The sequence below is a fragment of the Oncorhynchus mykiss genome, chromosome Y (assembly GCF_013265735.2).
Source record: "Oncorhynchus mykiss isolate Arlee chromosome Y, USDA_OmykA_1.1, whole genome shotgun sequence".
In the NCBI taxonomy this organism is placed as follows: Eukaryota; Metazoa; Chordata; class Actinopteri; order Salmoniformes; family Salmonidae; genus Oncorhynchus; species Oncorhynchus mykiss.
The window spans coordinates 18,960,827-18,974,395 of NC_048593.1; the positions used below are offsets into that span (position 1 = coordinate 18,960,827).

General features: G+C 44.7%; 1 protein-coding gene across 7 annotated transcripts in view; it reads left to right on the forward strand.

The window, feature by feature from the left end:
• Positions 1-1,262: 1,262 nt before the first annotated feature.
• LOC110509751 (ankyrin-1) overlaps positions 1,263-13,569 on the forward strand; it is a 103,832-nt gene continuing 91,525 nt past the window's right edge. For all 7 annotated transcript variants that reach the window (XR_005040348.1, XR_005040353.1, XR_005040352.1 and 4 more), the window contains exon 1: positions 1,263-1,618. Coding sequence is in view for 1 of the 7 variants with exons in the window: in XM_036967316.1 (XP_036823211.1) it covers positions 1,493-1,618 (126 nt within the window). In the remaining 6 variants the exon portion in view is untranslated. The remainder of the gene's footprint in view (positions 1,619-13,569) is intronic.

Below are 13,569 nucleotides of genomic sequence, written 5' to 3' on the forward strand. Positions count from 1 at the left end.
GGGGCCTAGCTAGAACCATGAAAAGCAGCCCCAGACCATTCATCCTCCTCCACCAAACATTACGGTTGGCACTATGCATTGGGACAGGTAGTGTTCTCCTTTCATCCGCCAAACCCAGATTTGTCTGTCAGACTGCCAGATGGTGAAGCGTGATTCATCACTCCAGAGAACGTGTTTCCACTGCTCCAGAATCCAATGATGGCGAGCTTTCCACCACTCCAGCCGACGGTTGGCATTGCGCACGATGATCTTAGGCTTGTGTGCGGCTGCTCGGCCATGGAAACCCATTTCATGAAGCTACAGTTCTTGTGCTGACGTTGCAACCGAGGTCAGGCGATTTTTACGCACTACTAGCTTCAGCAGTCGGCGATCCCGTTCAGTGAGCTTGTGTGGCCTACCACTTCACGGCTGAACCGTAGTTGCTCCTAGACATTTCCACTTCACAATAACAACACTTGCAGTTGACCGGAGCAGCTCTAGCAGGGCAGAAATTTTATGAACTGACTTGTTGGAAAGGTGACATCCTGTGACGGTGCCACGTTGAAAGTCACTGAGCTCTTCAGTAAGGCCATTCTACGGCCAATGTTTTCTATTGAGATTTCATGGCTGTGTGCTCGATGTTATACACCCGTCAGCAACGGGTGTGGCTGAAGAAGCCAAATCCACTAATTTGAAGGGGTGTCCACATACCTTTGGCCGTGTAGTGTAGAAGGGAGAGACACCTATTGCAGTGAGCAGGTGTGGTTGGTTGCTTGTTTCTTTTTCTCTCTGTCTCTCTCTCTCTCGCTCTTTCTCACTCTCCTCCTTTCTCATGCTCTGTTGCTTTTAGATCTACTGGGAAAGATGGAGGGAATCATGCATGTTTTTGATGCATTTCAGTCTTGTCTGTTGCTGACTGTAAAAAAATTATAGAGCCAGATGATTTATCTATGGTGAATACAGCCTCATCTCACTGCTTGTGTACTAGTTAATGTCAATAAATCACTGAGAGAAATGCAGAGAAAAGATTGTCATCATATTGAATACTCCAAGATATATATATATACATATAGAATAGCCTAAAGAGCAATACAAATCTGTACATACAGTATATGTAGAATTACTCAATGTCTGCTCTATAGCAGACATGCTGTCCTTTGCCTTTGAGGGAATTGTGGAATCGTGGAAGTGGCAAAAAGAAGCAAGATGTGACAAAGAATAATTTGAAGGAATCTGCAGCTTGTGCGGGGGGAGGGGAGGCAGCTCAGTGCAACACAGCCTGACTGGATGAGTAGCAACAGCAGCAGCAGCAATAGCACTAGCAGCATCTCCTTTGTGGCTTTCTGGGGGGCTCGGTCACTAGAGCACCGCGCTCCCGCTCACAGACACACAGGCGCTCCCAGCGCCACCGTCACACACACGTAGTGGCAGTGGCAGTCGTCGTCAGAGCCGGGGCAGGGACAGGGACTGCTACCTTGACGACTGGAGCTACGGCGACAGCAGCTGCGGCACCATGGCGCAAGCCGCCAAGCAGCTCCGTAAGAACAAGGACCTAGCGGAGCTCGCCGCTCAGGAGCTGAAGGATAAGGAGGAGGAGAAGAACAAGAAGAGGAATCGATCGAGGGACCGCAGACGCAAGGTATGGCTGTTTGAGGATGGTGTCGATTTCTCTCCGTCCCTGTTTCTGTTGTCTCTGTCTCTCTATATCATTTTCTCATTCTCTGGACCTGTCTCCTTCCCTCCTTTGTGCAGGAATGGGTTTGGGATGCTTAACGCATGTACAATTACACACACAGTCACAGGCACAGCCGCCGCGTGTTAACCAGTTATGCACAGATGCTCATACACAGGTTGTGTTCGTTCAGTCAGACAATTAGCTGTGGGGGATGGAGGGTGGTATTGCTGGTCGTGTAGATGAGTGTGGGGGTGGTTGGGGGTCTGGTCTAAAAGGAGCCACTGATTAACCTGCCCTGCCCGCTTCTCCTGGGGAGAGTGTTATGCTCTTTACTCTGGTCTTTTCCCCATTTCTCTTAATAAGAGGAGGGAGTCACAGAGTGGCGGGGGCAGTTTGGGGAGGCAGGCAGTCAGGCATCCTCTCCTCCATCTCCCTCCACCCCTCCCTTCTCCTAATCTCCTGTCTGTGTCGTTAAGTGTCCGGCTGCTGCTGGCTGGGTTTAATCGGCTGCCCTTTCAGGCTCTATTGTTTTCCCTTCCTGTGGACCTGCTGTAGTACGTGCCACACATCTCTGAGAGGCTGGCTTTTGCAGTCACTCTACTAGATGAGTGTGGGAGACAGTGTTCATCAATCATCTGCTGCAAGGGAGTTAGTGATCTCTGCTCTCCTTCCCCTATGGGCTAAACTCAATATTCCTGCTATAGAGAACAGCCTGTTTTAATGTTAGCCTCTCAGCTCTACCTGTGGGATTGAGGGTTAAAGGAATGTTCTCCAGTAGGGTGCAGTGCAGCTGCCTGTATCTCTTGAGTGTTCTGTGCTGTAGGCTACAGTGGTATTTCCACCTGCTCCTTGCATTTCCATGGCTCATTCGGTTCATTTCCTTGGGTAATGAAGGTGACATGACACCTCCCTGTCGATGGCTTGTGTCTATCATAAGACAACGTGTGGGTCCATGTGTAGAGTGGTGGTGGTGGTGGGGGGGGGGGGGGGGGGGGGGGGGGGGATCTTGGTGCAGTCAGAGGACGGTGAGAGAATGAGACGGAACAGAGAGAGAGAAATGGAGGAAGGGAGAGATGGCATAAGGAGAGGAGAGAGCCCCGTAGCTCCATGTGACTGTTGTTATCACCGTGGCAAACAGGCTCAGTAATGTCAGGGGTGGCCATGGCGTCTCACGGGAAGGATATCCTGTTCACAACATCTGTCATATGCCAGCTTTTTATCTCTGACCTCCGTATCAACACCATCGGAATGAGAGACAGAGAGAGAGGGAGAGAGTGTGAGACAGAGAATGAGGATGCATCTGCAATACCAATTAACAGCAACTGTTGGCTGCTCTCATTTCAATGCCACACACACATTTGAAAACATCATGTTGCTTGCTGTATGCCAAGGTTGGCATTGGAATAAGGTTGAGACAGCGGCGTAATGAATGAATGATTGTCCTTCCATATTGTGATGAACTCCCCTGTCAGTAGTTGGTATGTGTAAAGAAAAGGTATCTGCGCTACAATATCTTCATGCATATCTTTCTAATCACAATTTAGTGCTTTATAAATGTGAGTGAGGGTTTGAGCTTGGCTCAGAATAGTGGTGAAGATATGATCAAGTACTGTTTCATCGATGATAATGGGCCAGATGCATTTCCATAAGTTGCGTCAAGCAACTGCTTTTCTGCTCCAGCGCTTCTTAGACATATTACACTGTCTCTTCTCTCCCATTCCGTTGGACTGAGGCTTTCCATGCCATTGTGTGAAGCCTGCTATCAAGAGGGAGAGAGGGCCATAATGTTCCTTAAATGTTTATTGGTTTCATTGGATATAAATCATGCCCAGCTGCCCAGCGTGTCCTTACTCCCCTCGTGTCCTAAGAAAAAGGTCACGTACTACACTATATTTGGTTTTATTTTTAAAAACTAGCATCAATCCTGTAACATACGCCTACTATATTTGTAATGATCTTTGATATGATTTTATACTGTCCATAAACATGAATGAATTTGATATATCCTATAAAATTGCATGATACAGAAAAATGATAATCTATGTTTTTATACTAGGGATGCTGTGTGTGTGTGTGTGTGTGTGTGTGTGTGTGTGTGTGTGTCCGTACATGAAATTATATGGCTTCAGGGTATCTCGTTCCTCTTTTGTGTAACCTCCTAGTTGCAGACCTCTAATGATAAAACCATTACAATGTGAGCTCAGAGGCATTCACTTTCTCTAGTATTGCCTTGAGGATGAGCTCTTCTGTCATAGGTGGAGGCACGAATACAAATGACCAAATGAATGATTCAGTGGTCAGGGATGTGCATATATGTCTTAGACTTGTGAGTGGGATTCCAAACATCATTTTTAGAAGCCTCGCTGAAACTGCTATGAACTGCTTGCATTCGACTGTGCTATATCTGCGTGTACCAATTAGCCTTTGGGCTGTAGCATGGGGCGCTGATAAAAGAAGTGTATCACTCACTACAGAGCTGGTAGTTGTAATCCACAAGGCTCACTTACTAATAACCACGCATTGGGCTATTTAACCTAGACCGGTTGGTACTGCAGAGGCTGTGTGTAAAAACGCTGCCCTAGATTCGGTCTTCCTGCTGAGATGAGGTATTGAAAGAGTGGCAACGTATGTACGTGAGTATGTTTACTTGCGCCTACGTATGTGTGGGGCGCAAACAGAAGTGTCCCAGATTCCGAGGGACCTGTATGTGCATGTGTTTGCTTGCGTGCGTGTTGTGCGCTCGCGCATGCGTGTCCGTGCGTCTCAGAGGAGCAGGCAGGAGGAGGCGAGGTCGGGCTGACGTGTAAGCACTCTCATCCCAGCCACCATTCTCTAAGCCATGAGTTTCACTGCACCAGAGCCATGCTGGAGGAACGTTCTGGAACAGGAACATGTACAGTCTGCTGTCGTTATGGCAGGTACCTGCTGTGTGAAGCAGATGCCACTAGAGGCAGCAGTCAGAGAGAGAGAGAGAGCTAGGGCTGAAATGAGAGTTCAGAGGGTTGTATGAAATATTACAACAAGAGGTTATTCTCAGTGCAGGCTTCTGATAGTAATATAACTAGTCTCATGACTCGTTTAGTACCAGCCAATGCATTGCCGAAAATTAAATTACGATCTTAAGTACCAGTTTGTTAAAAGGCATCTGGGCCTTAACATGGCCTAACATGTCACTGAACACAGACCATTGTTCTCAATGTGGCGTAAGGACCTATTCCATCTCATCTATCATACCTTTACCTGCAACCCTCATGGTAGAGGAAGATGATGTTTACTGGGATCTGGGGCCAAATCTATCAAACACAACAGATCTTGTTCTGCTGACAGAGGGCTAGGCTAATTTCCAGCTGCAGTCAGAATTATTTTTGCTCTAATTGTTGTTGTGAAGAGTGACATTTAAAGATATGAAAAAACATAGCTGACAAAAAAAAAAGATTCTAGATTGCACTACTGTTTTTGGGCCAATGTATGTGTATCGATGTGCATGGGTCTGTGTGACTGTGTGTTGTTGTGTACTGTATGTCCGTACTGCATGTGCGTGAGTTTGTACTTGCACACAAACAGTAGCTGGCCCAGAATCCCTGATGTCAGGCCTTGGATGTGGTTCCCCATGGCAACTGACGGTGGTGTTGTTTGCGATACCAGAATTTTGACTTCGATACCTACCGGATTTAATCGATGATCTGTAGATCGTCAGGCTGGATATATGCCTTCCCAAAACCAATTTTGTTGGGGGGGGGGGGGGTGTGTTACAGGCTGCCCAATCAGAAAGAATTCTATGAAGGTCTCGAAATTGTGTTGTCAAACTGTAATGATTCCTTGGTGAAGGAAATAATTTTCAATACTGATTTCTGCAAACCCACGTGCTCTGACGCCAAATGATTAAAGATCCCTCCTGGGTATGTGAAACAGTGCAAAATACGGTTGACTTAATATTGGTGTCTGATAAATCTATAATATCGCAAAGTGTAGTGATAGTCTCAGCGATCATTTTATTACATTTTGCACAAGGAGGGTTGTTAAATATATATTTAACCTTCAAAAAACTGTTAGAATCAGAGGACAAAAAAATACTTTGTAGAAATATTTAGGGAGCAAGTGGTTCAAATTGACTGGTCACCTGTGTTCAACAGTGTAGGGGTAGACAGTGCCTGGGAAGCCTTTCAATGTATATTCCATGATGTGGTGAATGTGATGGCTCCCATTAGAAGGGTCAGAGTAAAGCAGAGATCTAGCCCTTGGTTTAATCATGAGATTCTAGAATCTTCAGTATTAAAAACAAGGAATAAGGCCTTTAAGAAATGTTAAGAACTCTCAAGCGCAGCCTGATTTTCTCCTATATAAACGTCACAGAAATGAAGCACAGAGCAGGATGGATGAAGCTAAGAGTGGTTAATTTGCTGATAAAATCACTGAGAACAAAAATGACCCTAAAAAGCTTTGGAAATCATTTAAGGAAATAGGCTGGTTTTTGGAACAAAACTACTTCCATGAATTTGTTATGGTTACCTTTAGACTAGTCCCGTGACACTTGTGGGGATTGTAGAGCAAAACGGAGAACACCATCATGTCCGCGAGATTCTCCCCTTTCCATAGCAATCGACAATTTCGTGGGAAGACCGATTTTCTGCATATGTCATAGTCTGACAAACACCGCTATAGCTCGGTCAGCTTCCACCGCAAATGCGGAAGGCCGACATAGGCGGATGAGGTGGATTGGGACACAGCCCATATCTTTATCTTAAACTGACAGATTTTGATGGGGATTTTTTATTATGTTACTTAGATTGACACACGGTCAATAGACTCCAAGGATTATTAAGAAAGTAATGACATCATTCACAAGGCAGAACTTGGCTGTGTAATCGGACTTTGTGTGGCTATGGAATCTTGTTTAAACCAGACGGGAGGCGAGGAAGACAAAGAAGTGAATGAGTTTTTGGTGACGAGGGAGATGAAGTGAATTAAGAACATTTTTGGTGTCAGTCAAATCAAATCAAATTGATTTATATAGCTCTTCGTACATCAGCTGATATCTCAAAGTGCTGTACAGAAACCCAGCCTAAAACCCCAAACAGCAAGCAATGCAGGTGCAGAAGCACGGTGGCTAGGAAAAACTCCCTAGAAAGGCCAAATTCTAGGAAGAAACCTAGAGGAACCAGGCTATGAGGGGTGGCCAGTCCTCTTCTGGCTGTGCCGGGTGGAGATTATAACAGAACATGGCCAAGATGTTCAAATGTTCATAAATGACCAGCATGGTCAAATAATAATAATCACAGTAGTTGTTGCAGCAAGTCAGCACTTCAGGAGTAAATGTCAGTTGGCTTTTCATAGCCGATCATTAAGAGTATCTCTACCACTCCTGCTGTCTCTAGAGAGTTGAAAACAGCAGGTCTGGGACAGGTAGCACGTCCGGTGAACAGGTCAGGATTCCATAGCCGCAGGCAGAGCAGTTGTAACTGGAGCAGCAGCACGGCCAGGTGGACTGGGGACAGCAAGGAGTCATCAGGCCAGGTAGTCCTGAGGCATGGTCCTAGGGCTCAGGTCCTCCGAGAGAGAGAAAGAAAGAGAGAATTAGAGAGAGCATACTTAAATTCACACAGGACACCGGATAAGACGGGAGAAGTACTCCAGATATAACAAACTGACCCTAGCCCCCCGACACATAAACTACTGCAGCATAAATACTGGAGGTTGAGACAGGAGGGGTCAGGAGACACTGTGGCCCCATCCGATGATACCCCCGGACAGGGCCAAACAGGAAGGACATAACTCCACCCACTTTGCCAAAGCACAGCCCCCACACCATTAGAGGGATATCTTCAACCACCAACTTACCATCCTGAGACAAGGCCGAGTATAGCCCACAAAGATCTCCGCCACAGCACAACCCAAGGGGGGGCGCCAACCCAGACAAGAAGATCACATCAGTGATCCAACCCACTCAAGTGACGCACCCCTCCTAGGGACGGCATGAAAGAGCACCAGTAAGCCAGTGACTCAGCCCCTTTTTAATAGGGTTAGAGGCAGAGAATCCCAGTGGAAAGAGGGGAACCGGCCAGGCAGAGACAGCAAGGGCGGTTCGTTGCTCCAGAGCATTTACGTTCACCTTCACACTCCTGGGCCAGACTACACGCAATCATATGACCCACTGAAGAGATGAGTCTTCAGTAAAGACTTAAAGGTTGAGACAGAGTTTGCATCTCTCACGTGGGTAGGCAGACCATTCCATAAAAATTGAGCTCTGTATGAGAAAGCCCTGCCTCCAGCTGTTTGCTTAGAAATTCTAGGGACAATTAGGAGGCCTGCGTCTTGTGTACGTGTAGGTATGTACGTTAGGACCAAATCAGAGACATAGGTAGGAGCAAGCCCATGTAATGCTTTGTAGGTTAGCAGTAAAACCTTGAAATCACCCCTTGCCTTGACAGGAAGCCAGCGTAGGAAGGCTAGCACTGGAGTAATATAGTCAGGATTCTAGCAGCCGTATTTAGCACTAACTGAAGTTTATTTAGTGCTTTATCCGGGTAGCCGGAAAGTAGAGCATTGCAGTAGTCTAACCTAGAAGTAACAAAAGCATGGATGAATTTTTCTGCATCATTTTTGGACAGAAAGTTTCAGATTTTTTGCAATGTTACGTAGAAAAAGCTGTCCTTGAAATGGTCTTGATATGTTCGTCAAAAGAGAGATCTGGGCCCAGAGTAACATTGAGGTCCTACACAGTTTTATTTGAGACAACTGTACAACCCTTAAGATTAATTGTCAGATTCAACAGAAGATCTCTTTGTTTCTTGGGACCTAGAACAAGCATATCTGTTTTGTCCGAGTTTAAAAGTAGAACGTGCAACCATCCACTTCCTTATGTCTGAAACACAGGCTTCTAGCGAGGGCAATTTGGGGTCTTCACCATGTTTCATTGAAATGTACAGCTGTGTGTCATCCGCATAGCAGTGAAAGTTAACATTATGTTTTCGAATGACATCCCCAAGAGGTAAAATATATAGTGATGACAATAGTGGTCCTAAAACGGAACCTTGAGGAACACCGAAAATTACAGTTGATTTGTCAGAGGACGAACAATTCACAGAGACAAACTGATATCTTTCTGACAGCTAAGATCTAAACCAGGCAAGAACTTGTCCGTGTAGAACAATTTGGGTTTCCAATCTCTCCAAAAGAATGTGGTGATCGATGGTATCAAAATTAGCACTAAGAGTCATCTAGGAAGACGAGGACAGATGCAGAGCCTCGGTCTGATGCCATTAAAAGGTCATTTACCACCTTCACAAGTGCAGTCTCAGTGCTATGATGGGGTCTAAAACCAGACTGAAGCATTTCGTATACATTGTTTGTCTTCAGGGCGGCAGTGAGTTGCTGCGCAACAGCCTTTTCTAAATTTTTTGAGAGGAATGGAAGATTCGATATAGGCCAATAGTTTTTTATATTTTCTGGGTCAAGGTTTGGCTTTTTCAAGAGAGGCTTTATTACTGCCACTTTTAGTGAGTTTAGTACACATCCGGTGGATAGAGAGCCGTTTATTATGTTCAACATAGGAGGGCCAAGCACAGGAAGCAGCTCTTTCAGTAGTTTAGTTGGAATAGGGTCCAGTATGCAGCTTGACGGTTTAGAGGCCATGATTATTTTCATCATTGTGTCAAGAGATAAGTGTTTTAGTACTATGAGTGTCTCTCTTGATCCTTGGTCCTGGCAGAGTTGTGCAGACTCAGGAAAACTGAGCTTTGAAGGAATAAGACGATTTAAAAAGGAGTCCGTAATTTGCTTTCTAATAAATTTGATATTTTCCTTAAAGTAGTTCATGACTTTATTATTGCTGAAGTGTAAGCCATCCTCACTTGGGGAATGCTGCTTTTTAGTTAGCTTTGCGACAGTATCAAAAATACATTTTGGATTGTTGTTATTTTCCTCAATTAAGTTGGAAAAATAGGATGATCGAGCAGCAGTGAGGGCTCTTCGATACTGCACGGTACTGTCTTTCCAAGCTAGTCGGAGGACTTCCAGTTTGGTGTGGCGCCATTTCCGTTCCAATTTTCTGGAAGCTTGCTTCAGAGCTCGGGTATTTTCCGTATACCAGGGTATTGCGCAAGGTTAAATTGAGTTCCTCAGTTAGGTGGTTAACTGAGTTTTGTCCTCTGACGTCCTTGGGTAGGCAGAGGGAGTCTGGAAGGGCATCAAGGAATCTTTGTGTTGTCTGTGAATTTATAGCACGACTTTTGATGCTCCTTGGATGGGGTCTGAGCAGATTATTTGTTGCAATTGCAAACATAATAAAATGGTGGTCCGATAGTCCAGGATTATGAGGAAAAACATTAAGATCCACAACATTTATTCCATGGGACAAAACTAGGTCCAGAGTATGACTGTGACAGTGAGTAGGTCCAGAGACATGTTGGACAAAACCCACTGAGTCGAGGATGTCTCTGGAAGCCTTTTGGAGTGGGTCTGTGGACTTTTCCATGCGAATATTAAAGTCACCAAAAATTAGAACATTATCTGCTATGACTACAAGGTCCGATAGGAATTCAGGGAATTCAATGAGGAACACTGTATATGGCACAGGAGGCCTGTAAACAGTAGCTATAAAAAGTGATTGAGTAGGCTGCATAGATTTCATGACTAGAAGCTCAAAAGACGAAAACGTCTTTTTTTTTTTGTAAATTGAAATTTGCTCTCGTAAATGTTAGCAACACCTCCTCCGCCTTTGTGGGATGCACGGGGGAGATGGTCTTTTTGAAATCAGAATATTTTTATTTAAGCTTAGCATATTATCACAAACAAAGTGCTAAGGTAATGAATTTGAAATTTGCTTCAGTTGTAAGCTGTATGCCGGTAGCTTCCAGTTTGAATTCCAGCAATTCAAACTGGATGCTACCAGCATCATCTTGCATTGTAACAGTGTTCTAGCCTGTATTGACATTGTTTTTCATTTCAATATTTCTACATGCCGTTTTGCATTATTCAAGTGTGTTAACTTCTGTGCAGCATGAGTGGGGAGCTAACAATGCAGCCCAGACAGCTGTACCAATGATTGAGTAAGTGGAGCATGCAATTTGCTCTTTCCACTATAAAGGGGCTGCGCTGATAGACAGACTTCATCTTCTCAATCTCATGAGACACATTTGACAGAAGTATCGAACGTAAAAAAAAAAAATGTTTATCGAAAAATCACCAAAGTTTCAGTTTTGGGTATTCCGTGCAACTGTGTTATTGACTTGTTTATTGTTTACTCCATGTGTAATTCTGTGTTGTTGTCTGTGTCACACTGCTATGCTTTATCTTATCAGGTCGCAGTTGTAAATGAGAACTTGTTCTCAACTAGCCTACCTGGTTAAATGAAGGTGAAATAAAATAAAAATAAAATAAAAAACACTAACTGAAGGTGTGAAGGGCAGATAGAAACAGAGGATTGATCTGCCAAGTCTTGCTGGGCAGGTTGTAGCGCTACTGAATTATTTTGAACTTAACAACATTATTTGGGGTATTAAAAGTGCTATAGAGAAAATTTTACAGAACAAGGCTGTGTCAGGAACAAACTGTTGACAGAAATGCACCTAGTCCCAAGCTCACGATGTGTATAAATTAATCGAATGGAATATAAACTACTGGTCTGGTAGCAGATCAATTAGCAAGTTAGCTAAATTCTCTGTTGTGTTCGTTGTCATGGTAAATATTATGTACGGCTTGACAACGTGTAAAAATGATTGGCTAAAGCACATACAGATCTGCAAACAGATCTGCTAATAAACTATTGCATGTCAAATTAACGGATAGTACAATGTTAATTTTTACAAAATACATTTACATTTGATGCACCGTAAAGTCAGTATTTTTGGTGTTTTCCTGCCACATACGGTAGAAGTGGGTGGGCTAAAGGATGACATCTTTTACATCTCCTTAGGTATACAGTTACCATAACACTTCAACTGGAGAGCCATGATTATGAGGTCTTAGAGGGTCCTCTTTACCTTCAGGAAGTGCCAAGAGCTTAACTGGCTGGATTAGTAATAAAGTAAAGGAGGGGGGGCCCTTTATGAAAGAGCACTTTTAAGAAGCTGAAAACTGAAGCTGTACTTCTGATCACGGCACTGTGACTCAGCTGAAAAAGTAGGTTGTCTTGATTGTGCTATATCTGTGCTGTCCTCTGAAAGGCATACTCAACATACTGTATGTGGCGTAGGTAAGAATTCATGTGATCCCGAAATATACTGATTTACACAAGTTACTGTGGAGAGGGAGACGTAGAGAGGGAGAAAGGGGGATGGTGGGGGGAGTGGTGTGGAGGGCAGATGAGAGGTGAGAAGGGTGGATGCCCAGCCTAGGGACCTCTTCCACATGTTTTCATCTTCAGCTGGACTCACAGCTGTCGCAACCCCAGGGTTCTCACTGCATAGAGTGTGCGTGTGTGTGTGTGAATCTCAAAACATGTCTGTCTACATGATGTGTGTCTGTTTGTAGTGACATAACATTGTGTTTTTGCGCGTATTGTCTGGAATGGTTCCTATGTGTCTGGGACCAGTCCTGTTTTGGATAGACGTCATGTCTCTGACTTGTCTCAGTGCAGGGTAATTGGATGAAGTGACGAAAGGAGATCCACTGCAGCTCCTAAATAAAGACCAAAGCACTCTGTATTGGCTCATCAAAAATCAATAGCTTCATTAGAACTTCAGGAACTTTGTCTGAGCAAATGTTATACCTCAGCCCAAAGTGTGGCCCGCTGCCAGCAGACACACTGCCAACCCGAGGCCCAGATGTAAGGGGGTGAGGCTGGGGAAGGGGGGCTGGTGTCCTCCACAGCATCTGTTTGTCTCTAAGGTTTCCTCTCCCCACTCACCTCCACCTCACTGTAGTATTTTAGGGACTATTGGCTTCTCTGTGGCCATCTCTCCAGCCCACTGGTCTGAAAGGGACTGGATGGAGTGAGAGCACTGGGATGGGAAATATGTACCTGTAGGACGGACGGAGAGGAGAATACCAGGGACGTGGGCCCTAGCTCTTGTGTTTTCCATGTGTGAAATCAGGGAGCCAATCTGCCAATGTCACTCAGATAAATATTTTCCTGTCGGATAACCCACCAATCAAACAGCTCTTCTATCAGCCCGCCCGTTAATCAGAACATCGCCTCTCTAGAGGAACAAGCCAATCAGAGCCACTCTAGTGCAGGGGAGGAGTAATGGCAGTAAATTTTATCTGCACATTCTATTTTGACCTTGGGTCAAGAGGCAGGCATCTGAAGTGACTTATGTGCTCTCACCCGCCTGACATATCGGGGTGGGGAGGGGGTGATGAAGACACATGATGACATAACATGTGACACATCAAGACACAAATGCTACGCACCAACCATGCAGAGATTGGGTGCAGACAGTTTGCACAAAAACACACAGCGGCTACAACTGGTGACAGCGGCTACAACTGGTGACAGCGGCTCCATAGTCTTTTAATTGACTTTAATTTCTTCTAACATACTGCTACTACAAGATAAATGAGCTCCTCACAGATTGGGGTTGTTTTCATCTGATCACACACAGTGTTTGTCTCAATTACCATTCCCCCAGTCTGCTGCAGGAGCTGGCCATTAGACCTAAGGCTGGAAATGTACCAGGGACCTCACGATACCATATTATCACGATACTTTGGTCCCGATATGATATGTATTGCCATTCTCACAATCCTATATGTATTGTGATTCGATGCTGTGATTTTATTTCGATTCAATGTTCCAAATGTCATGATTTTAGCCTGAGGGGGAGGTTTGTGACCCCCATACATATCTTTCCCCTTTTTCCTCTCTCTACTCTACCGATGTGACTATTGAAAATCCCTTTGTTAACATTGAGAGAGAGTCTGGTGACATCAAAAGATGAGAAACGGAACCATATTTCGGTAATCCAACCAGTTGA